Genomic DNA, 26,247 nt, shown 5'->3' on the forward strand with positions numbered 1-26,247 from the left:
AGTCTAGTGACTCCTAATAATGTGCCTGTGTGCCTGTCAGAATGTTGAGCTGGGGAAGAAACACAGCAGTCACATTGCATTTTGCTGTAAATCTTTTGTGAAGTAGGAGAGTGGTTGAGGAGTATAAATGCTTTATCAATCAATATTGTGCTGCTGTTGTGCCCCAAAAGCTCTAAATCTTAATTTTGATTTAATTCAAGACTTGGTCTGAAGTTGTGTGGATTTTATTAGAAAGGTCTTGCATAGGGAAAGCTCCTCCCTGCCTGAGCACTCTGAGTTTTCATTATCTCAGTACCATGGAATATGGAGGAGCTTCCATGTTCCCTGGCCTTGAGGAATGTGGAATGTGTTTTAATTTCATTTTTCCTAATGTAAGAGCCCACAATTTGTCAGATATCCAGGAGCTGTTGTCTTTATGCCTAGAACTCATACTTGCTCTTTAGAATGGTTGATACAGCAAAATTCTGCTGATAATTAAAAAATCTGGGGATTTTGGGGGGCAGAGGGAGGCAACTGTAATTCCTGTAAAAGCTCTCCCTGTCAGCATTAAAATGGATGAAAATGAATGAACCTGAGTGGGACGTGTGATTGTTGAGTTATTGTGTTTCTCTTTTTGTGAAATTTGTGAATCACAATTTTATCTTAGAAATGAGGTGCAGACTCAACCGAGCACATACAATGCCAATGCATTGCTTGATATTTAGGTAAAATTCAATGTACAAAGCCAAGTGTTTGCCCATATGTGTATATGTCTTGTTGAAGCAGCTGGTTTTATTTTGGTATGGAAGTGTTATACTGTATTAACCAAGGTATTGTGATTAAAACCCAAGTACTCTCTTTTTATATCATTTTAACTTGAATTCTGAATTGTGGGTTAGCATTTACCTAAAGAAACTGTACGTTCTGAATTGAGGTTGTGAAATAAAGCTCGTGAGCTTGTAGCATTCCTGGCATTTAAGAGCATTTTTATCAGATTTCGTCCATTTAGGAGAAATGTTGGATTTTTTTTTTAAGGAACTGAAATGATGAGTAGTAATGTGACAGAAATAGAAGGCAAATATTTCATGTTGTCATATGAAAATGGACAAAATTTTTCTCGTGTTCCTAATTAAGATAGTGGAGTGATTTTTGCTTGGAAGAATGCTTGGTCAGAGGAACAAATAAAAGAAATTTGGTGGGTGGTGCGGGGTTGGAGAGAATTACATCCAGAAATTGGAAAGCAAGGACATTCTGTCATCTGAAAACTTAAATTGTCAAAGAATGTATGGAATTTTAGAAATGAAAATATTTAGTGACATCTTCAGTTTTGGCTATGAATAATAATAAACTGTTTGTGATTGAATAAGTTCTGGCAAGAAGATTATAGCCACTTGCAAAATATCATGAGCAACTGCAAGTTTATCTGCACTGTGCTGTTCTCTCTTTTTTTTTTTTTTTGTAACCTTAGTGGTTCCTAAGTGTGAGCGATTTTTTTGAGAAATCTGAGCCAGTTTTCTGGTGAAGAAATATCTTTAAATTCCAAATTCACTAGGTCAGGCTGGAGATGACATTACAGATAATTTCAGCTGTAATGTTAGTGGGAATTCTGTAAGAAATTGAATTATATTAATATGAGGAGGACAGCCATTCTTTTGTGAAATCCATGATCTCTGTATTTGGAGAGATTGTAGATCAGCCACACTTTGATGTGGAAGGATCTTGTTCTTTCATCCACTTTACTATCTAAAATGTGCCACAGGGAGTATTTGATGTGGAACTGTGTCCTGTTAAACTGTTTTAAGAGAACTTTATTTTAGGTCCATTGGTGCTTGACTTCCCAGGGTGAGTTTTAATAAACTGAATTACATCTAGAACCTTTAGGGAGTTGAGGCAACCATTGGAGTGTGCTCCTGTTACCTGATTTTGTTACCAGTTTCAAATAATGCAGTACTTTTCTGAAGCTCTGAGAAATGTTAACTTTTGGTAAAAATGCTAACATTTTGGTTTGAGTTTTCTTCCTCCTTATTAATTGAAGTGTTTCTGTTTTCAAGGGAACGAAAGAAATTGAAGGTGAAGAGGAGTCTGGTTTAATTCAGCCTGCAGAAGTATTTGCTCCTAAAAGTCTGGTGCTGGTGTCCAGATTAGATTATCCAGAAATTTTCAGGGTAAAGAACTTGCAATTGCTATTTACAATATATCAGCAGAAAAATCCGGTTTTAAATGAGTAGCAATGACTGTACTTTTGATTTAAAATAAAATATCTCACCCAGGATTGATTTGGGAATTTAAAAGCAAAAGTAGCTTTAGATTGAACTAGATAAAATTCAACATCTGGAACAGTAAATAGTCCCTGTAGGTTCAAGTAGTGCCTCTTTACCCTCCAAGCAGTTTTAAAGCTATACAGAAGGAGTGGTAGAGATTCTTCTGGGCTCAGTGTACTCTGTAATGAAAGGAGTTATTAGGACAAAAGCAGACAATATTTGACTAACTATATAGTGGTAAATTAACAGTGAAAATCTAGTTCTCCTCCATATATAAAGCAAAATGTCTGAGCCTCTTCCAGACCAAATTAAGATGCATGACCAAGATTTAGGACCTTGGATTACTTTCAGCTGGTGAAATATGACTTATCTGAGATAAATGAAAAGCTTAAATTTCTCCTAAGCTAATACATATGAACAGAACCAAATAAAGTTCAGTTTACAGATGAAGGGAGGAAATCATTCAGCAGTTGTCTGTAGACATAAAGGATGACTGCACCATGTGAGATTAAATGTCCTTGGAGCCCAGGATTTTGTCTCTCATAGTGGCCCTTGGCAAGTGCAAAGCAAAGTGGGTAAGAATAGGGCAGGCTGTAGAAATAATTCTGCAAAATGCTTTCCTCATTCAATGTGAATAATAGTTAAATGACATCCTGAACCAGACGTGCTGTTTCTGTGGATTTTTCTGTAATTAGTTCACTTTCTTAACATTCATATTTTACGACAACCATGGCACAGAATTTCACTGTCTAACTATGTGTGATACGAAAAGTTACTGTTGGAATTATTTCTGGGAAGAGAACTACTAAAATATTTGATGATTTATCAAAGTTGAAACAGTTAAAAGGCAAAAGATGCTGTGGAGGAGTTATTTCCTTTTGTCCAAAAGCTTCTTAGAATGTCACGTTGATCTGGATTGAATTATTAGTAAAAATGCTAAAGCTGTATCTGTGATTTCTCAATCAAAATTTGATCCATTAATAAAATATGTGGAAATAGTAATATACTATTAATATAAAATATATTTGCATTGATATAACAAAATCAAGGATGAAAGTTAGATAACATATGGAATTATTAGTGATTAATACTGCTCTTAAAATGAGCCTCAGAGCTTGTTGATTAATCAGTGTTCTACCCTGGAAACCAGTCAGGTTTTAGTCCATTAGAGTTCAAAGCACAGATGAAGCTGTGTTGATTTTTATAATTTTTAACAGTAACTACTAATAAACTTATAACAAAAAAAGCAAAAACATTATACTTAGAATTTCTTTTAAAAAACCATACATCCCTTGCAAGTAGCCAAGCTAATTTTTTTTTTAATGAACTATTGCCTCTGTGGCATATTACATTGGTTGGAGGGTACTTCACTGCGCTAGTAACTATTAAGAACTTATTTTTTTCAAGATCATATACATAGATCTTTGAATAATTTGACCTATATTGCAGTCTGATATATTTTGTCAACCTTTCTAGGCTTGCCTTGGTTTGATCTACACGGTGTATGTGGACAGCCTGAATGTGTCACTGGAGACTCTCATTGCAAATCTCTGTTCATGCCTTGTCCCTGCTTCTGGAGGGTCTCAGGTAAATGGGGAGGGGGGCTAGGGGAGGAAAGGGTATTTTTCCAGTTAATTTAATTTATGAAGAAAACAAAAAATAAATTCTTGAGATATTTTTGAAGAAAAAAAGATCATAGTTCAGCTGAGTGCTTTCCCTGTGGCCTGTGAGTGCTTTCCCTGTGGCCTGTCTTCTAAAGACAGCAAAAATTCCATTCCAGGATAAGGTCAAAGGGTTAATTTTGTCACTGAGTTGGCTTTTACAGGGCACATTAACAAATTAAGCAGTTTGTATAAGTTTAGTTTTTAAATAATAAAGTGTTCAAGAATACTTTTGCTTGCTACAGAAATTTTTTAAAGGCTTTTTTTTTACCATTTTCTAACATAAGCTTCATATCTGTTCATTTATGCATGTTTGTTCCTTGATTGAATTTAGGATTCCACTGTCATTTCTTTGATAACTCATTTAAATTTCTAATTTCATTATTTGTTTTTTAAATGGTAAAAAGTAACTCAAATGGGGTTTCCTCAGAGGAATTCAATATTGCAAATTGCCCGTGCTTTCAAAAATTAACGTTTTCTAGCGAGCAGACTTCTTTCTGCTTTTCAGTTGTGCTTTCTGTGAGCAGAAAGCCAGGTTTGTTTCTTGATTTACTTTTTATAAAATATTCCTATATATTTGTGAGGCTTTGGTAAGCCAGTTGAGTCTTTCTGGGTTTGGTTTTTGCTTTATGCTGTGACCCTGATGGGAAATTATGGTCCTTACTATGAAACCCACCAGAAAACTACATGTGCAGATGGCAGCATTTTAAAGTCAATTACATACACAGCTTCCTACTCAACCTATGGGTTTTTCAACCCTCTTGAAATCCTACAACTTCCTAATTCTGTTCTAGTTTTGCCCTAGCCCTGGCTGCTGTGGGAATCTCTCACTGCAGAAAGTGTCAGAGTGTCCTGTCAGCTTGGTCAGGCTCTGCCCTGCTGCTCTCCTGGCTGCCACGTCTCTGTTTTTCTATCCTTATTTTTGGTTTTGAAGGGGAGTAATCAGATTTTATCTCCTCATCAGAAACCCTCTTTTCCAGTGGTATTTGAGTCTCTTATTTTTGGTTTTGGTGATCTACTTAAACTTCTGGCTGTGCTTCTGTCCTCTCTTTTTTCACCCTGTCCATGAATGCAGTTTTTCTCTGTGGCTTTGCTCTGTTAGAAGAGGAAGGAAAAGTCTTGCTGCTGTGGTTGTTCTTCCTTCTGCTTTCTCTCTTCAAATAAAATGCTCACTCATTTCCAGCTTAAATTTGCTACTGTCAAGCTGTCATTTAAATCAGAAATTAAGTGTTTCTCCTTTTTTAAGCTTTATGCTTGCAGGACTGAAGGTGAATTATAGTGAATTATATCTTTTAGGGTGGGAACACTCTTGTAGCATTTATTTCCAGAAACAATCATGTGTGAAATGGGTTGCTGACCTGCATCCAGGCCTGCTGCTGCAGTGCAGGGGCAGAGCATCTCTGCTACAGCTCAGGGACTTGTTTGGGTTTACTGGGGAGATTTTTAAATACCTGCTGTGCAGCAGGCAGAGCTTGCTGCCTTCCTGCATTCCCCACCTTTGCTGCCATACAGAGTGAAGATTTACACACAGAAATGCCCCCCAGCCCATGGGAGTCTGGTTAGAGGGAGCTGCTTGGCATCACTCACTGCCTGAGTGCCATGTGGATTTGCTCACAGGAAAGTGAGGGTGTTTTGCAATTGCAGAGCTGTTTGGGATGTGATACTCAAGTGCACTCCTTTCCCTCCCATTTCCTGCCTCCCTCCAGGGAGTGTTCTTGTGCTGGAAAGGTAACTGAGCTGTAATTGTACTTTAATGTGCAGACAGGAGCACAGGAATAGCACAAGTGCCCTCTTCAGTACCCACATGTCACAAGGATGTTCATACTCACTACACACCTGAGGATGGTAGAGAGCAAAGAAATTCAGTTAGTAGTACTGTACATTTTTCTGATTTAAATGGATTTTAAACCTTTTTATTCCCTGGGAGATTTTTTATTGTATTAATAGAAATGTTTTATTGTATTAATAGAAATGTACTGTTAACTGCCTTCAAAGCCTCAACTATTTGACTAAGTCAGTGTAAATGCAAGGGAGACTCTATGATGCTGGACATTCAAGGGGACATACCACTGTGCCCAAATTATATTTCAGATCTCTATTTGACTTTAAATTTCTGTATACAAAAGAAATAATTTTTGCAGTGTGAATCACTTGTCTGTATGATGACAGCTTGTTCAATCTATATAAATTAAATTTTAAAAAATTCTTTCTACAGAAATTGTTTTCTTTAGGAGCTGGAGACAGACAGCTGATACAGACTCCTCTACATGATAGCCTTCCTGTTACAGGCACCAGTGTGGCTCTTCTCTTTCAGCAACTGGGTATGTCTAGTCCTGCTTTGAAAAAAACCTATTTTTCTAAATTATAAAATGAGGTCTTTTCTGTTCTAATTCAATTCTAATCATGTGCCAAGAAAACTGCATGGTAAATATTAATTTCTTTTGAATGAAAGAATGACTGACTGTGCTTTTACCCCCTAATCAGACATTCAGAGAACCTTTTTGTGCAGCCTGCCTGTGGTAAGTTATCTCCAGTATCAGAGAACCATGGAATTGTTTGGGTTGGAAGGAACCTTTAAAGGTCATCTAGTCCAATCCCACCATGTAGTATCTGTAAGTTACTGGGGGCAGAAGTGAGCGTGGCCCCTATGCAATCACAAAAACATTCCTGTAAAAAGATTCCCTGCTCCACTCCCCTTGGATACTGTACAAACTCCAGAGAGCACCAGGGAGCTTTGTAAAAAAGCTGATGAGACCTAAATGTTCCTGTAGTGCTGTTGTTATCTGTTACTCCCAATCTTTCAAGAAGATGCTCTAACACAACCCTCACCAAATGTTTTCTTGTTCATTACAATTACAATGCTGCATCACTTTCAGTACTGGTCTTGTCTGCCATCAAATCCTGGCACTTTTAGTCTTCATTCCATTGGTTTGTGAAGGGACTTTGAATCATAAACTTGTATCAGCACTGGATAAGGGCACAATTAATAATCTTTTCTGATCCTGTGAACCTCAGTTTTACTCTCAAGCAATCAAATGGCCTCAGGATATGTGTTGTCATCCATTCTTCACTCAAACAGGCAGTAAGAATGGATTGAAACCAGAAAAACATTAGTAAACAACACTAAGCTTATGTCACAGAAAGCAGTATCAGATCTGATGAGCTCAATGCCATCTCCTACTAGGATGATTTAATTGTATCCTTCCAAAAAGAATATTATTCCAAAAGGAAGATTTTCATTTTTTAGATAGTAGTTTAAATAAAAGAAAAATTGTGGCTAAAATGGTATATAGGTGCTACTTAACTGCTCACTGAGGTTTTACCTGCCTTATTATGTCAAGATTCATTAGGATTGCTCTGATCAGATTGCAGGCAATGTTTTGAATGTGGACAGACCTAACTAATTTTTCCCCTAATTTTTCTCTTTTCTGAAGACATAAAATGTGGTGTGAGGTACCATAAATGCAGCAGGTTACACCATGTGGTGTGGTATGTTGTTCTGTAAGTGTAGTGTACGTGGTAACTGATTTGAGGCAGCTTTTTAATCAGTTCCAGTGAAGGTTGCTATAAATGCACAATTCCTAAAATGTCAAAGAAATGGAGGCTTTCAGTTAGTTCTTAGGTAATTATCCTCTCTTCTGGCACTTGGCTTTTGTGTGGCAAATTGGGATTGGCCTGTTTTGTCACAGGATCAGGCTGGGGAAACCAATGAGGACAAATCTGAAAAGTCATTGTATGCATCAGATTTATAGAGGGAAGCCATGAAGATGAAGTGGAAATGTAAATATATGGAAGAGAAAACTGAGGCCAATCTTTTTCTCTTGTCTTACTGAGAGCATATTTTGCAGGGCAAGTTTTTAAAATTCCTCTTGTTGTGTATAGAAAGGAATAATAAAGGAATAACATATGAGAATTTAGCATTTCTTTCCAACACATACGGTTTAATTTAATGTTGTTAACCACATGTTATTAGAGGGTTAATATATACAGATGGATGTCATGTAAATTCCTAAATCCACTGTAGCAGAGTAGTGAAGAGTTTGGAGTTTGACCAGGACTAGATTGTTGTGCTAGCAGTCAAAAATCTTTTACCTCTATATTTTGAATTTGTGTCATTTCTTATTAGCTCCTGTACACTTTTCAATAGCTATACCCCCAATTTACTCTTTGTCTGCCATCTCATCCTTCTTTTCCCATAGTCCATTAGTGTTTTTGCTGTCTGCTTTTTGTGGTTTTGCTGCTCTTCTGCCTTATTTTGTCCTCCTGACTTCCAGTAAATGTTTGGAGGTTTTGTCTTTCTGGCTTTTTGGTGCCTTGTAAGAAGTATGAGTCAGTAAGCCTGTGTTCACCAGATGTCCTTTCCAGGGCACATAAGGATATGAAGATCAGCAGAAGGAGGGGAAGAGAAAGGGAGATAAGGAAGGAAAACTCAGTGCTCAGTTTTCTGGTTAGTGATGCTTCAACTGGCCTGAAGAAGGGAGAGACTGAAGAAAGTGCGTGGTTATAAAACTTGGCAAATCTTGTCACGAGAAGTTTATAGGCTTACATCCTGTTTCCCTGAAGGGGATCATGCAAGCTCCTGGACAAAAAGAAGAGTTGTCTCCCTTCTTTTCTGTTGCAGCAGAACTTTGTCTTTTACAAGACTGTAAGAGCAATCAGGAATAGTTTATATAATGGCCTTGTGTGGGCCCTCTTGTTGATTCTCCCTATTTTTTGGTGTGGCAAGAGTGGTGCAGCTGCCTGGGAATGGGCCTGGTGTTAGTTAAGGAATGTGCAAATAAGTTGGCAGGTAGATTTTTTTAAAGCAAGTACTTGAACACTTTGTAAAAGGCTGATTTTCCCACCTCCTAGTTTTGACCACTGATTTTTTTTTTGTTTCTTTGTGTTTTGGGGGGGTTGTTTGGGTTTTCTTCCCATATGTGCCTCGGTTGCCAGTTGATGTATCTAAGTATCTGGGGATACAGCACAATGGTAGAATTGTCTTGTGTCTCAAAGGACACAGATTAGAAAATATTTGTGTTTTCATAGTGTACCTCACTTTCCAGAACAGCAGAAAATTCCATTCCCATGTAGGTGGTGGGCTGTCATCATGTTCTTAGTGCCAAGGCTTGTTAATTCCAAGTTTCTGTCTGGATTTACTAAAAAAAGAGTTGTTAATACAGCTACATGTGCCTGTTTGCAATGGCTGTTAACTGTAAGAGGAGGACCAGAAAATATGAACAGACTGTTTTAAATAAATTCTCATTTATTCTCACCTTTCATGTACTCTTATGAAGAGGTAAAGGCAGTGGATCCAGAAGAGTGTGGTAGAACCCACTGGCTCATCCCTTTGAGAAAGTTTGTTTTCCTAAGATAAGGCCTAATTCTTTCTGCTGGAGATCACAGCTGAACTTGTCAGAGGTTTTTGTGCTTTTTGGAACAATATTCACACTTGCTCTGTTTCTCTTGCCTGGTTGGAACAGAAGCTTTTTGTGTATTTGTCTCTAGAACCTGGGCTAAAGCTTTCTAGTACTTTTTTTCAGTACTTCAGTGGCAGCTGTTGTTCCATCCAGTCTCGTGTTCAGGACGCAAATATTGAGCAGAGCATTTGGCCAATAACGACACGTTCAGTTATTCCTCTGCTGGCACAGGCACTTCATCCTATCTCAATTATTAATAGGAAATTGAAGAGTAGCTAGAAAAATATTTGTGAACTGCATAAATCACCTTTTTAAAAATAGCTCTTTCTTGGAGAAAGGTGGGCAGCAAGACAATGTGTATCACTATGAATAGATACAAAAGTAATTTCAACATTTATTTTGAGAAGCATTGTGCAATAGTAGCCTCATCATGCTTTTTCTGCTTGGCAGGATAACACCATGTCAGCAGATGACCCTCCCTGCATTACCAAGTGCACAGCATATCTGGAAACAGACCTTATTTGTGCTTAGGCGTTAAACTACAGTTGGGAAAAATATCCCCAAAGGTTTTAAGCTTGGTAATAAGGAACAGCAGTCTTTGACATTTTGAATCATACTTTCTTTTTTTCTTTTTTTTCTTTTTTTAAAGCCTAATATATAGGAATAGTGTGACAAAAACCAGGCCTGTAGCTGGATCACTAGAAATTATTTAATCAATAAAGGATTAGGTAGAAAAACAGGACTCATAAAGTTACTTTTAAAAATAATATGTGGTAGCAAGAAGACTTTCAGTGCTCTTCTATTTCTTGCTGTCTGTTAGTAAGATGGTAGGTATCTATAGAAGCTTCAAAATGCAGTAGCTTTCTTCAGGCTCAAAGGAGATTTAGGTTATATTTAGGTCATATTTCTCTCCCATCTCACTGCATTAAATGTGCATTCCTAGGTTTCTGCCTTAAGCTCTTTTCTCCAGACTCCAATTCTACTTGGCTTCTCCATGTGGGTATTCAGCAGGGATGTATGCAGTCCTTTGAGTCTGAGCCATACACCTCCATCTCCCCAAGAGACAGCTTTTTTTCCCAAAAGAAGCCAAAAGGACAAAAAAATTAGTGACCTAAGGAGCAAAACAAAAGCCTAAGGTTTAGCCAGCATATTTCATTTTTGCACATTTGACGGCCTGGTAGCATGAATCACACTGCTAAGCTGAGTAGAAATTACAAAAATTTATTCTCCTGAAGAATTTCTCTCTCCTTTCCAAGTAATTAATCAAAGACAAAGAGTTTTCCTTCCTTTCCTTCTTGTTTAGTCTCATATCAGGTCTGTTTTCCTATGTCCTTATTTCCCCTGTACTGCTTTGTTTGCTTGTGCTTGTTTTCCTCCTATCTTAATTCACCACTCAAGTACTTTCAGTAAAATCATATGGACTTTGTGTTAAAAAGAAAGTATTTTTTTAAGTGGTGAAAATGGCTCTTTGAAGTAAATTCTGCTTTGAATCTTTTGGATGAAGACACAAGGTAAGGACGCTTTGGAATCCAGGGCTGTGTAGAATAGAGATTAAAACATGGAATGACACAAACATGAATGGTCATGGTAGGTGGAGCCAGGTTGGATGCTTGGCAAACTTGTCTTTGATTTGTCCAAACTATGATGTAACTGGAAGTGTTAAACACCATTATCCTTCAGCCTTTTTATGTGTCTTAAAGTATTTTTAACTAGAAATGGTGTGTGTACCATTAGATAGTATATGGAGCCTCTAAAAAAAGAGTACTCAAAAATAATATAGTATAGTTGAAGACTGCAGTGCCATTAAGTATCTGTAATTCCAGATCTCAAAAGTGATTGATTGATGAAACTTCTAAGGATTATTACAATTGCACAAAATATAAATACTAGGGCAGATGTTTGTGGTGATGGGGGAGTTGCTAAGCAGGGAAGTACTTCAGTACAAGCACTTTAAAATGCTCCACTCCAGCATTGATGTATTTTCTAAAGTGACTGTTCAATTCCAAATTTCAACACTGTGACTTGGGACTCAGAAGTTCAGAGTGTTCTCTGTCCTTTTGCCCTGCTTGCATGTTCTTGCCCTTCTTTTGCATCAGAGCAGACACTTCTCTGACACCACAGAGAGCTGCTTAAAATTAAATAATTAAACAACAAGAAGCAAGCAGAAAGAAGTGAATTATTTTCCATGTGTCCATGGAGTGACACTGACAGAGATGACTTTTGTTGATTTGAACAGTCGTGGGGCCAAACCCTGTTACTGTTACATAGTGATAAACCCAGTCAAAACAAAATGATGGGATCATATATTAGTTGTCATACCCGTTAGAATTTTTTGGAGTTGTGTATTCAAGTGTACAGAAGTGAAAGAAATGCTGTGTTTTCTAATTTTTCAGATTTGCTAAAAGTTAATGAAGAATGGTGGAGATGTGGGTTGTTTTTTTTTTTAATATAATGAATATACTGTAATTATTTTATGTTCAAAAATTTGTTTGGATGAGATCTTAATTGCAGCAGCATTATTTTAATTATTTTTTAATTGAGATGTGCTGCTCCAACACTGTTTGGAAGTAGATATTTGTATGTGCCAAGGGATTTGGAACTGACACGCTTGCACTTTACAGCTTTGGCTAAGTCATGAAAACCACATTTTTAGGATGGTTCTGTAGTTGTGCCAGTATCACACAGCAGATGTTCTGCTCTCAGAAGAAATCTGTGCACAGGCTGGGAGCTGAGCAGGCTCTGTCCTTGGTTCTTACAAGCCCTGTTTCCTTTGGAAGCTCTCGTGGCACCGGGCAGCCCCAGGCCCTCCTGGCTGGGAGGGCACCACAGTTTGATTCTGGGGAAGAGAACAAGATTTTAAAATTGTATTGTTTTCTTCATCTTAAAATATGAGCACTGATCTGTTTCTGCATTCTGCACTGAAAATGGCTTCATCTGTTAACTGCAATGTTTTATTGCTTCCCATGCCTCAGAAATTATGATGTGAGCTACTGAGGCTATAAACAGTCCAGCCTATAGAGTAACATAAACAGTATGACCTTACTGTGATAATTACAAAATAACCTATCAAAGCAAAAAGAGAAAAACTGAATCATGGTGTGCCTCAAATGAGTTTATTTTTGTGGTAGCTAATTTTTAAGCTCACACTATTTGTAGGACATGCGATGCTTTACATTTTTATTTTGAATGAAAGTAAAAGTAGCCCCACTGCTTAAAAAGTGTAGCTTCCTTTAGAAAACATAAATCCCCAAATAAGGTAGAGTCTGAAATGAACATTTAAATTGTTGGTCATGTTACAGCTCATACTGGCTTCTAGAGGCTGCTTTTTGAGCAGTGTTAGGGTTTTCTGCTGTACTCTCTCTTTTTAGTTTACTCTGTACCACAGACCATATGTATTTACCATTTGCTGATTTTTACATCAGTATTGTTCAGGGAGAAGTCACAAGTTAGAGAAACAGGTGAGCACCAAGAACAGGCTCATACAAAAAGATCATGAGTTATTTAAGGTTGGAAGTTTAAAGGTAATTTCTGACTGTTGGACAAGAAATATCCTGAAACACCTCCTGTTGGGAATAGTAAAGCAAAGCATTATCACTGCATTTAAGATGAAACTTGATCAGTTTGGGGTTGTCTGATAAAGCCATGATGGGAAAAGGCTGGAATCTTTCACTGTCTATAGGCCCTTCAGTCCCATATTTCTAAATCCAGGATTTATTAAAATACCCAGAATTTTTGCTTTTGGCTTGTTTGTTGACACTTTGAGTAATGTTTTCTGTAATAAAATAACTTCTCATTATTTTAATTCTGGTTTAGGAGAGATAAAATGTTCAGCCTCTCATGTAATGTATTTTATGCCAACAGATGACGATACCAAATTACTGTATAAATGGGAAAAGACATTCCTGATGAATATATATGTGTATCTGTGTGGCTGGGAGACTTTATGAAAGGGTCACTGCACAGTCAGCACGTGAGCTGGCTTATACTTGTTGACTAAGAAAATCCTGGTGTCTTTGACATACAGCAAGAATATTTTAATATTTCATTATGTAGGGCAGCAAAGCAATGAGAGATGTATTCTGCAGAGCATGTGAAGAGTCCAAGTGCAGGCATTTTCAGTACATCAATACCTATAACAGGGAAATGCACTAAGGGTCAGTGTGGTGCCCTTTCCACATCTTATCTTTATGAGATTTCAGTGATATGAACCAGAACTTTTTTTACTGTCAGGTTGTTTACAAACTTCTCACCCAACTCACTCCGTTTTTTTCCTCTCCATGAAATATCATGTATCCCGTGATGGGAACAAATACAACTTTTGTTGGTTTTTAGCAGCATGTATAAAATGCTAAGAACATGTTAAATGTTTAACATACTAAAGCATGTTAAATGAGGACTGCTTTATTTAAGTGTATACACTTCTAATCAGTGTTTGATCTTAATAAATTGTATACTCTCCAGCCTATGGGACCTGGCATCACATGAGTGGATGCTGTTGGCTTATGTTCTAGTTTCAGTTTAAATCCCACTGCAATTAGCTCCATAACCCAACCAGAGGGAATTTACCATTCAAGCTTTCCAAGTAGATTTGTGTATTCCATCAAAGAACAAATAGATTATGAAGGGATTTGATGTGGCATTTATTGCTAATGGGGCCTTATTGCTGCAAGAGCAGAACAAAAGGAAAGTGTTCTTTTAGGTGCTGTTGGAAACAAAGGGACATTGTCATAGTGAGTTTTATACAGGGACTCTTCTGCACTTCTCAGTGGACAGTCACTGATCACTGAGGCTTCATTTCCCCAGCAGCCAAGCAGATGATCCTGTCTGGAATGTCCATTTCCAGTTGCACAGTGCTGCCCATCTCCTTTGCTGAAGTGGTGCTTGACTGAGCAGTTTCAGCTCACCAAGTTAACAGAAAATATTTGGAGGGTGGAAGGAGGGAGGGTCACATCTGTTTTGTGTCAGCAGTCTCAGGTTTGGTTTGATGCTGTGGTTAAACCCTGATGGCCAAGGGCTGCAGTGGGAACAGACCCATCCCTCTGCTGGCCTGAGCTGGCTCACTGCTCTGAGCTTTGCTGCAGGTGCAAGGGAAGCAGCAGCAGCAGCAGCATCCCCGCCAGGCAGAGCCAGAGATTCCAGTCAGGTAATGCCAGACCATTCCTCCAGTGCATCCTGCTCTGGTTCTGTTTGTCTGACACGTGGGGGTACCCTGGGAGCTTGGTCAGCACCTCCTGAGATGCTGCTGCTGCTGTGGTGGTGGCAGGAGTCTGAAATGAGTTGGAGGCACTGTAGTTCTTATATCCAATATTTCTTGCAGTGTTCCATGTTTTTCAGCCCAGCAAAGCACATGACATAAGATGCTCACTTATATCCACTCTGAACTTGTATTACTCTTCTACTGAGACAAATCATGCAGTAGCTTATTTTAAGCAAATTATAAATCTAAGAAAGAAAAGTTATCTGGCATAAGTTAATCAGCTTAAAGCTGTGTATTTGATAAAGTGCTGTAGTTAATGAGCTTTTTTTTAAAAGAAAATATTTCAAATAAGAGAAAAAAATGTACAGAGCAGTTTGCTCTATAACAATTTAATGAAATTTATTTAAACTATTAGGTGAAAATTTGGGATAATTGAGAGGAGAGTTATTTTCTATTCACAGCAGGACTTCAGAAAACACATTTCCAAAGAGTGTAAACAAATTATTGTTTTTCAGAGATGAGCAAAAATGTAAGCTCCAGAAAGCAAATGTCTAATAAATAGACAAAATTCGAAAAGACACAAAAGAAGCTTGTCTCTGCTTATAGAAAATACTGAAAGGGGGATCCTTGTGGGAACAGATGGCTTTTCTTTCTATTTTTGCTGGTATGAGTGCAGGCAGAACTTTTCTCACTATTCCAAAGCAGGCTTGGTAGCTGTCAAATCATAAGAACTTGCAAAACTGCAATTTCCAAACTTTGGTGTTAATACTTATGATGAGAGGAAAAGAAAAACATTTCTATAGACTTTTACTTCCATATATTTGGTTTTGTAAATTCAATTTAAAGTTTTGCTCTTTAGTTGCATTTTGAGCTGAAGTATCACTGTCTCAGGAGGTCAGGAAGATCTCAGAGAATTTGATAAAGAATTTGTAAAATTTCATAAATGTTTTGAAGAGGATCCAAGCATGATCTTTAGAGAAAATAAAGAGATTTTAAAAATTTTTCATGGTTACACTGTTCACAGTTTCTTCAGTTGAATATCTGTCCTTTATGCTCCCTGAATATCAACCAGCAGTGGCTGAAGATGGGTCTTATAGAGTATCCTGATCAGCCACATCTGTTCTTGTTGGCTTTGCATTTATTTGGTTATGTTCACAGAATACTTCTGTAGTAAAGTTCCGTGGGGAAAGACTTTGTAGTCCTTAGACAGGAAACAGGTATGTTTGCAGTTCCTGGTGTATCCTTGACCATTCTTCCTGTGTACAGTTCAAGAAAGACAATACTCTTCTCATTCTTAGATATTTACTTTCTAAGGATCCTACTGGTATTGCCCTCACTCTGAATTGCTTTGTTGAAGAACACTTTTTCTGCTTTAAGTGAATCCGGACAAATTATAAAAACTTAGAGACACATCAGGTTGCTCAAAAAGTTTTAATGCTCCTTCTGGATTTTAAAATGTCTGTTGGTAGCTGAACAGAATCCTCCTTTACTTTCTACCATCTAGGAATCAATTTGGAGGGATGGTAAACTGCTCTGGTTTTGATTACTTAAATACATCAGCAGTTGCAAATAATCTCAAATCTCAATTTTACATTTGCTATCAGGATGCAAAGAGATAATTTTGGCTAATCAAGCTGCTATCAATAATTTTTATAGCATGTGCTTATTTTTATGACATATCTTTTGATGCAAATGGGAAAAAAGGTTTCACAAAACATTTGGTGCAAACAATAAAATCATCATTCTTGAAGGGGCAATTCTAAAGAATGAGTGAAAGAAATTCACCTGTAAAAATTTCTAGAAATATGGGAGTCTTTCAGTAGCACTCTCCCACCTCTACTCATGGAAATTGGGCAGCATTTATATTCATTAGTGTGTATCCATTATCCCAGTCCCCTCGAAATTCTTTTACAGAATTTCATTGAGTTTCTGTTAGTGTGGACCTGTGAGGGTTACACAGAAATTCTGTATCCTGATATTAGAAATTATCCACGTAATTAACAATTAGTACACAGGTTACCAGCAATTATACAGGATTACTGTTTACCTTTATTTATGATTTTGGAATAATAGATATTTATGGAATTAATATCCAAAACAAATAGCATCCTATTTTAATTACCTTTCTAGATACCTAAATAACTAAGCAGATGAGATGTGAAATCAGACAAGAAATGAAACCATATTTCAGCAGAATAGACTATTACCTAAATCTTAACACCTGTGTGCGTATAGGGACACACAGTAGGAAACAAAACCTTCTGGTTTAATTTGATATTTAACAGTTCAATATTTAGAAATAGTAATAGTGCTTGCTACCCTCCCTCTAGGAAAAATGTTAGTCTTATATCTGATTTCTGTGAAGATTCTTCCCCTTAAATGAATCTGGTTTTTCTAGCATCTCTCAAACATAGCTTGTTTATATGGGCCAGACATAAAATCATTAGCAAACTTTTAACTGGTAATGCAGGTTATGTTTGTAAATTTGTGTAATTCAGCTTGCTGCCTTCACATGAAATTGGCATTTACCTCCCTGCTACATGAATACTTTCTGTATGTGAAAGGGTTATTTGTCTGGTTTACCTTCCTATGTCTTTTCTGCTTTGTCAAGAAAATTCACTTAACATAGTCACATTCATCTTGAGCTTATCAATCTCCCTTTGGGTATGTAAAGCTTTAAAATACGTATAAGAAATGGTATTGCACTTATCTTTTTCAGGGATGAAAACCTTATTATCTAATTCTTCTATTAAAAATTGTATTTAGCTTTATCATTGTCTCTGGAAAATAAAAAAATTAGTGATTTGTGTTCAGTGTATTGGCAGAGTTGTATTTGGAGGCTCAAAAAAGCCAAAGGGCTTTTGCTGCTTCTTTAAGTAGGTCTGCAGAGGGATTTAATGAAATTGGCAATAATGGAGTGATATCAACATGCAAATGACAGACAGACTGACTGTTCTCTGAGCAGATCATATGCTGGGCTTAATCCCTGTTTCTTTGTGCCTGTGTGATTTAGGGTTTGGAGAACAACCATCTGCTTGGCTCAGTGTAGACAGCACAGAGTGGATACTGTTGAACTTTGGGGGAGTGATAGCTGGAGGAATATTTATCCATCAGCTGAAGACATCTTTTTTATATATATCTCCTCATTTTCACAGTCTTTTTGATAGCTTTTAATGATCAGTTGGCTTTTGTGGTGTTTATACCAGAATCTCTTTATATGGTCCCTCTGTTTCCTCTTCCCACCCTCCCCAGCTGCTGGTTTGTGGGGAAGCCTTCATTCCACCCTTCTTGCAAAGAACATGCAGAATTCATGGTTCAGATTCTGAATTGCCTTCAGTTCAGTTCCCAAATCAGAAATGCATCCCTTAAAATGGAGGTTGGCTTCAGTAGTGCATGTGACACCCATGTTTCCTTCTGTGGGCTCAGAATTGGGGATGTATTCATGGAATGCTGGATTCTTTGAGCGAGTCTCAGCTGAAGGCTCCATGCTGTAGGGATTGCTTCTCTTCCTCCTGAGTCTGACAAAGCCCAAGTAAGTTAATCTCGTGGGGTTCTCATCTGACTCATGTCCTCTGTTTCCCAGCCAGAAGCAGGATAAATTACCCCTCCCAAAGCTCTCTGCTGGCACAGGCAGATTGCTCCCCACCTGTGAGCAAGCTTGGCTGGGATTCAGCCATGGAGTGTGCAGTCCTGCTCTAATAACAGAGCTGCATGCTTTCCTAAAGGCAGATTGATCCTCAGCTGAGTGACAGAGCAGTCATTTGGGTTTCACTCTGTGTAGTTGTTGGAGATATTGTGTGATTTTTGGGTGGACAAATCAATGCAATTTGGCACAGATTACCTATGTGAGTATTGAGTACAGTTGTTGCCTCTTATTTACTAGTTAAGCTTGTATTTTGGTCATTAGCAGAGTTATGCAGCCACATCTAAAAATAAATATGAAAAGCGTTTTGTTTTTCTCTACTCTTTTCCTAGTTATCTTTAGAGCTTGACACTGCCTGGCACAGAACTTGTACTATGCAGTCTCCAGTGGCCTTTCAGAAAAGCTTTTCAGACTTTGTTGACCCATTTCCTGGATTAGTCTGGCTAAGTTATGGATTATTTTGTCTATTAAGCTTTTTCTTGTGTCCAGTAATTCAAGAATGGCATATTGGCATAATAATGTATTCAATTAGTTGAGTTTCTGAATCCATGTTTATAACTCTTTACAAAAGTCTCAAGAAGTAAGTGGTAATAATTTGATTTCATGCAATATAGAAGACAGTAGCTTGTCAAGTAGACTTTGTGTTTGGTGGGTTTTTTTTAATCATGCTTAAATAAGTACTTTAATTCTAGAACAACAGGAAGCAGGCAGAATGATACATTTGTTGATGTAGGATGTCAGATAATTTAGTACAAATTACAGATTCTTTAAATACTTGAAAACAGTGAAGGTCAGGAAGCCTCCATTCAAAATTTTCCAGCGTATGTATAATATTTTACAGGATGTCTGTCTGTGGACTGCAAAGGAGTAATCTGTAAAAATCAACTTGTTTGTTGTTTTTCATATTGTCTATTTATGCCCTGACAAATGAGCATCGGATGTAGTGTGGAGTCTGCAGAGCAGCAGAGGGTTCAAGGTTACAGCCAGCCGCGATTGTGTCCTGCAGCACGAGGAAACTGGGCTCAGGCTGTCATTTGGAATGGTTTGTTTTCAGTAAACAACTTGGAAGGCTTGGAACAACACCTTGGTGGCTTCCTCAAACAGATTCATCAATGGTTTAGAAAAGGAAAGTAATCAAAAGTCCTACTGTTTATAATTTGTTTGATTCTATCAAACAGAAATTTCCCTGGTTTTCCTGAAAAGATGCATTTCAAAGTACTTGTGGAGCAATAATTTTGTATTGAGTTAGTGGCTGTCATCTTGAAAATAAGAAAGTTCCAGATTAGCTGTCTGTATTGCACACCTAATTTTATTTATATTATATATTTTATATTCTTCTGTATTGCATACAGAGCATTTAGAGAAAAAAGGAGGAAAGCAAGAGGGAAAGAGAAGGAAAACACTGGTACAAAGAAGCTGTGTGGGCTCTGCAAGCTTTTCAGTCAGTGGAAGTGGTTAGCCTGGGTTTTATTGCCCAAGTGTGTTGGATGCTCTCAAGTTTGGTCTCTTGCATAGGTTCTGCAAGTAAAGAAGTGTTTTTCTCTAGCTCAGCACAGCTGGGGCTGCATCAGGTGCATCAGGTACATATCCCAGTAAACATTTCAAATTCACCTTCCATGGCCAGTTGGAGTGTAGTGAACAGCTGGGAGACCAGCTCGCAGAATGCAGTGAAAGCAAACATGTTTGCACTTTGTGTTCTGCTGTGGGACATCAAGTTAAGCTGTGGGATACAGTTGCTGAAAGCAGTCATTTAAATATCAACTTAGAGTGGTGCTGGTTAAGATGCACTGACAAATGCCTTTGTGGAGTACAAGCTGAAGCTTTATCTGTGGCCACTAAAATGCAGCAAAACCAGATTTAATTTCCCTAGTGAAATGTTGAAAGCCTCACAAGCCATACCATCACTGCTGAGTAATTTAAATAAATTTGTGTTCCATTGACTGACATCCAGAAACTTTCTGTAAAAGATGCTGACAAAATCCATTTCTTACAGTGGTAAAAGCAGATAATAATCAGACAGATACACACTTTAACACTATACAGGAACATGAAGATTACCTTTATTATTTATACAAAAGTGTATCATTTTACTCGACCCTAGGAGAGACACTGTCATCTACAACCACTGTGTTCAAATACTGTGAAGTACTTGCAGGTGTCCTCTTCATGCATAAGAAAAATTCTGATTTCCTCTTCATTTATGCTTTTTGCTAGTAAAATTTTTGAAGAAGTGTTCAGTTATTATGTACTCTGGAGAACTGAGTATTGTTTTGTGTCTGATGAGGAAGCCTGTATTCAGAAGAGATTTGAAATTAAAAATGCTGATACTGGCTAAGTTTTATGACTTTCAAAGATGTTAGAATTAAAATACTCTTTCTAGACTCTTGAATCATCATAATTCACAGCAAAATAATATCATATAGCTAAAAGGGCTGGGGTTTTTTCACAGCTTGGTTTCAACTGAGTCTTCTACATCAGTAAATGAATGTTCTAATTCTTTCCAAAACAAAGTTTTAAGTCAGTGACATCCAGAAAGTATTTTAGAACTCTTACCCTTCAGAACTCAGGACTGAAAACCATCTCTTTCAAGAATTTTCAATTTTATTGGAAGTATTTTGATGACAGGAAGGGCTTTTTTAGAGCATTTCATTGTACTGAATATTTTGAATATTTGTGAGGGTTCTTGGTGTTATTTTCCTCAGTAATACCTGCCAAAATGTTGTAGGTTTTTAGAGCACTGTTTGAAAATCTTTCTATCTGATTGTAGGAAAAAATTGTCAGATGTTTAAAAAGTTGCTATTCCTAGATGTCTTAAGACATTTGGTGTGGATTGAAAGGGAGTGAGAAGCCCAATTGAAAACAAAAACTTAGTTTAAAACAGAAAGTGTACTCCAAAATATTTTTCAAATTTTTTCTGGGAAAGAAACGGGTGGTTCTGCATAAAAGGGGCAGTTTGACTTAAATTTTTTACTGAGATTTTTTTCAAGCAGGCAGCAGTTTCTAATCTTGTGTTCAAAGGACACTATTTCCAGTTCCCTTCTAACCATTCACTGCTGGGTGCTGTTTCATTCACCTGAGGAAACAAATTGGACTTTTTATCATCATCCTTACCTTGTGTGTTCCACAGCAGTTTGTTTTCTACTAGCACAATATTAATTATGCCACTGACAGTAATATCAAACATTTGGAGCAGTAATTCACTGAGCCTTGTAGCAAAGCCCTCTATCCTCAGTCCTCTCCAGCCTTTGGTTGTGTGAGTTCTGTGGGACTCTTGGAGAATGGAATTGGAAGCACAAGCTGTTATTTTGTGGTTTGACTTCTTTGTCCTTAGAATGAATTCTTCTTTTCCTAAACAACCCTCTCCAAATCTTTGTCCCACTGTGTTTATGAACTGAGCTTTACTCCAGCCAAGAAAATCTGCATACATTATGGAAGAAAAAAAAGATTTAAAATTACTTTAAAAACCCAAGTGTTAATTGTCATGTGAATATAGTGGCTCTCCACAGTCACACTTCTTTTAGGGGCCATTATTGCTGGATAAGCAGTAGCTTTGGGAAGGTAATGCAGGCTGTCTCACTGATAACACAAGCCATGTCCTCAGGGAAACATCATACATTCCAGCATATTTCAGGAAATTTCATAAATTTCAGCATATCTCACATGTGTCAGGCATGTCTGCTTCTCAGGATGGGACTTTTTTTCTAAAGGAAATATATTTTTGGTTTTCCCTGAAAGCACATGGCTTTGTCTTTTAGGTAAATTACACTGTCTTAAAAAATCCCCAAAAGCATCCCATCATCTGATTCATGAGTCTTGCTCCAAATCTAGTGGGACTTTTTAAAACATTCAGATCTTCCTTTAAGTATCTTTCTAATGATGAATACCCTCTTACTGCCCTCTTTTAACCTCTTGACTCCTAGAATGGATAAGGTATGAATGTATTCACTAGGAATCTTTTCATTTTCTTTGGAACTTGGCAGTATGATTTTATTTTTTTTCCCCCTGCTTGGAGTCACTAAGAGGTTTAGAAGCTAAGCCTGGATCAGTGACCAGAATTGAGTGCTGGATACACAGAAGGCTGTGCAGAAGATGCACATAATGCTGTTTGAAGCCATTATTAAGCATTGCTGGGATTTGTGCTGAGAAGTGGAAATCCTTGCAAGTGGTATTGAAAGGGAGATGTAATACAGTATATCTAAAATGTAGAAATACATTCAGATGGTATTATAGCAAGCTGAAAAACAGAAGCTGCACGAGTCAAATAAAAGGTAGAAAAACTTGAAACTTGGCAATTTATGTGTTTATCATATGCCTTTTGAAAATCCCTCCAGGAAATGGTACATTTTAATGTAATTTTGAATTTTTTGGCATGTTGTTACAGGTCTTTCTTATTATTTTATTTTTTCAAGGAATCCAAAATGTACTCAGCTTATTCTGTGCCGTGCTTACCGAAAATAAGGTTCTCTTTCACTCAGCAAGTTTTCAAAGGCTCAGTGATGCCTGTAGGGCTCTGGAGTCTTTGATGTTTCCTCTCAAATACAGGTGAGTTAAGTTTGGTTTCTTTGAACTTGTTAAATAATTTTATTACTCATTTTATAACTTCTATTACAAACACAAATACAATTTATTACAAAAACAAATTACTTGGATTTTTTGTTTGTCCCAGACAAAAGGAGTTGTGCTATAGTTGGTAAAATAAGCAAAGCTATTAATGATGCTAATCCTGGTGTGTGCACATCATTAATAAAAATCTGGTTGCATTGTGGCAGTGGAAACAATTAAGGGAGAAATTCCACCTGCAAATGTAGGGTAGAAACACTCCTCACAATCCAGAACATTCTGTAGCTCAAAGATAGCAGCTACATTAGTGTGTGTCAGCTTTAAGTCACTGACAAATGTCCACCAGAGAATGAATTTAAGTCAACAAATCCTCTCTGAAGTCAACTGATCCTCTCTAAAAAGCCACAGGTGGATCCAGAATTTTGAAATGGAAAACTTAATGTCAATCAATTTGGGTTTTTTTAGGAAGAAAACATCTAATTCTGACTCACCTGTTTCAAACTATGCTTGTATTTTTGTATTTTTAATAGCTTGTTTTATTTAAAATACTTCAGAGATTAGTTTCATTATAATACAGAATAAGAAGGAAGAACTGGAAATTGAGTTTTGGAATATGTTTCTTAATGTTTCTTAATGTTTAACTAATAATGTAAACTTCTAATAACTGTAAATTAGGTGTAGAAATTCGCTGATCAATTTAGATCCAGCTCTTGATGTTGTTTTGATAAACACACAGAGTTTTTTAAATTGTCTAACCAAGTAAACAGTGCCTGAAATAGTGTTGTTTAGTTGTCATTTCAAGATGAAAGCAAAATATTTCCTTTATAGACTTCTTATAAAATGATATTTTACAAAAGGCTGAAGTGCTGGTGTATGGCCACAAATGAATCATGTTTTTAAAATTAAGGTATTGTTTATAACTTAGTGTGCCTGACTACTAACAGGAAGATTTTTTTAAGAAAAAAAGTTGCCTGATGTGAAAGGATACTCAGAAGCTTTTATTCTGTTTAATTTCATCTTTTCACAGTTATCCCTACATCCCAATTCTCCCTGCCCAGCTGCTGGAGGTTCTCAGCTCCCCCACGCCTTTCATCATCGGGGTGCACTCTGTGTTTCGCAATGACATCCATGAGCTGGTGGGTATTGCTGCCCTCCCAGCCCAGAGCCTGCCCTGTGCTCAGCTCTGAGCCCTCCTGGGGGCTTGGGAGGTCCTTCTGGGAATAATTCACATCTCTTCAAAATATTACTCTAAGAAAGCAAGACAGTCAGGGGAAGAAAAAAGAGAAAAAAAGCATAATTTTTTTTTTTTTTGTAAATACATTGAGACTGTAAAGTAGAGGGAAATGATTTTGATTCTGGTGCCAGAGGGGAAGGAATGGATCCATTTCTGGCTTTGTCATCTATTTGTCCTGAGTTTGAACAATTCACTTAGGATTTTCAAGTGTATTCTCAATTGTTTTATTTTACCCTTTTTAAGTATGTGTTTGGAGAAACTGAACCAGGGTTGCAAAAGGTGCTTAGAAACATGAAATTTTACTTCTAATTGCCCTCACTGTGTTCCTTTGCAAACAGCTTATTAGATATCTCATGTCTCTGAACACAGACCTGGAATATCCAGAAACAAAAGTCACTTTTGAAAGTTTAGCCTAATTTCATTTTCTTTGGTTTAATTTCATTTTTCAAGGCTAGATTCGGTAATAGAAAGTATTTGGAGTATTTCCTGTATCAAAAACATTCTGTACATTAAAGTTGGTACTGTTTTAATTTGTTTTAGTAAACTTGTGTGCAGATCATTGTGCAGAAATTTGAACTGTTGTGTTTTTTTTAAGCTATGCTCACTGTATGCACTTTTACAATTTGTCCCTTACAGTTAGATGTAATCATAGCAGACCTGGATGGAGGAACAATTAAAATTCCTGAATGTATTCATCTGTCCCAGCTGCCAGAGCCACTGCTACACCAGACTCAAATGGCACTTTCTCTGGTATGTTTAGATAAAATCCCCACATTTCACCCTCTCACCTATTTGTAAAGAATGAAAAATTGCAATAATAAGCTTTCAAGCACACTGGAAATGAGATTTAATAGAATGATTCATGCATCATTCCTGTTTTTAGAAGAGTTAATTCTCTGTAGTTCAAGTTGGTATCATCAGTAATGGAAATCTAAAATGTCTTTTCACTGTTCAAGAGGTAGAGATTTTTCCTTTGTAATGGTTTTTAATAAGAGTATTTGAGCAACATTATTACTACTCAGTTCTGCTCCCTTTCTATGTTTATAAATTCATTTCAACTGTACATTTTCTTGAAAATTAAAAAATTAATAACCCTTTAAATTTTATCTTTGTTATGCCTCTGTTTCAGAATTTAGGAATGATGGATTCTACATTAGTGAATTGCCATAAAAAGTACATCAGTTTGTCTTTTTGCTATCATTGTAATAAAATAGAAATCATCTTATTTGGAGGCTTCTGAGCAAATCTTATCTAAATAGAAGAATTTTTATTCTCTTAATCTGTTTCAGCTGCATTGACTCTAAAATCCCTAATGGTATTGATCAGTTTCATGGACTGTGACAGGAGTTTTTGGTAACTAACTCACATATAGAATCCTGAAGCTGAGAAGTTAATTCCATTTTTATTTCCACACAGTCTTCACAGTTTAACTCAATTTATTATTTGAGGTACTCAATGTCAGTGAATTTGAGAAAGGAAAAAAAAAGTCTTTTTCTCAGCAAAATGAAGGAAAAAAGATTATGTTTTCAAAATTCTCTAGGTTTTGCATCCTGATTTGGAAACAGCAGATTATGCATTCCCTCCCCCACGAACAGCTTTATCACACTCAAAAATGCTGGTAAGATTTCTGTCTTAGTTTCTGTGTCTGACTTTCATAAGTGGAAAACTGTTGAAATTTTAGACTAGTAGCTTCCTTTTAAGAATGTATGTTTGCTTTCCCCTGTATTTATAGTATTACTGGTGGAGCTAGAGAAATGCATTTTCCCCTCTAATATCATTCTGATGGGTTAGAAGTTTTATAAAATCCAAAAGCCAGTTCAATTTAGGAATACACATTTGAGCTCTTTGGGTAGATATGTGGATTATGTGAATAGGTGAAACTCTTAGGTGGTACAATATATTTGTTGTACTTATTTCTGCCTTTAAGATTGAGATTTTTCATTGCTGAAGACAGGGAATGTCATCCAGACTTCATCTAAACTAATGGAAGAATTCAGCTAAGACCTCAGTTTGAATAGGAAGGTTTCAAATTAATATAATTTTGTATCAAAACAAGAATTTTGTGAAATTTGAAGAAATTACCATGTTTTCAAGTAGTCAAAGAAGTCAGGGTACAAATGTACCTGTTAAAATCCTAGAGAGCAGGAGAAAATGAGCATGTCTGTCAGTAGAGTGAGCCATACAAAATTTAACTTAAAAATAGAACAACATGGATCATGTTCCAGTGCAGAATAAACAACCATCTAGTAAAATACTCCAATAATATATTCCAGCTTTATATCATTTTATATATTCTTTTATCTTTAAAAATAA

At 36.9% G+C, this 26,247-nt stretch overlaps 1 protein-coding gene across 5 annotated transcripts in view; it reads left to right on the plus strand.

The window, feature by feature from the left end:
- SBF2 (SET binding factor 2) overlaps positions 1-26,247 on the plus strand; it is a 231,945-nt gene that overhangs the window by 109,411 nt on the left and 96,287 nt on the right. For all 5 annotated transcript variants that reach the window (XM_036384030.2, XM_036384033.2, XM_036384035.2 and 2 more), the window contains exons 4-10: positions 2,031-2,144; positions 3,717-3,827; positions 6,117-6,222; positions 22,550-22,682; positions 23,728-23,836; positions 24,571-24,684; positions 25,475-25,552. In XM_036384030.2, the coding sequence (XP_036239923.1) occupies positions 2,031-2,144; positions 3,717-3,827; positions 6,117-6,222; positions 22,550-22,682; positions 23,728-23,836; positions 24,571-24,684; positions 25,475-25,552 (765 nt within the window). The remainder of the gene's footprint in view (positions 1-2,030; positions 2,145-3,716; positions 3,828-6,116; positions 6,223-22,549; positions 22,683-23,727; positions 23,837-24,570; positions 24,685-25,474; positions 25,553-26,247) is intronic.

This window comes from Molothrus ater, chromosome 6 (assembly GCF_012460135.2).
Source record: "Molothrus ater isolate BHLD 08-10-18 breed brown headed cowbird chromosome 6, BPBGC_Mater_1.1, whole genome shotgun sequence".
In the NCBI taxonomy this organism is placed as follows: Eukaryota; Metazoa; Chordata; class Aves; order Passeriformes; family Icteridae; genus Molothrus; species Molothrus ater.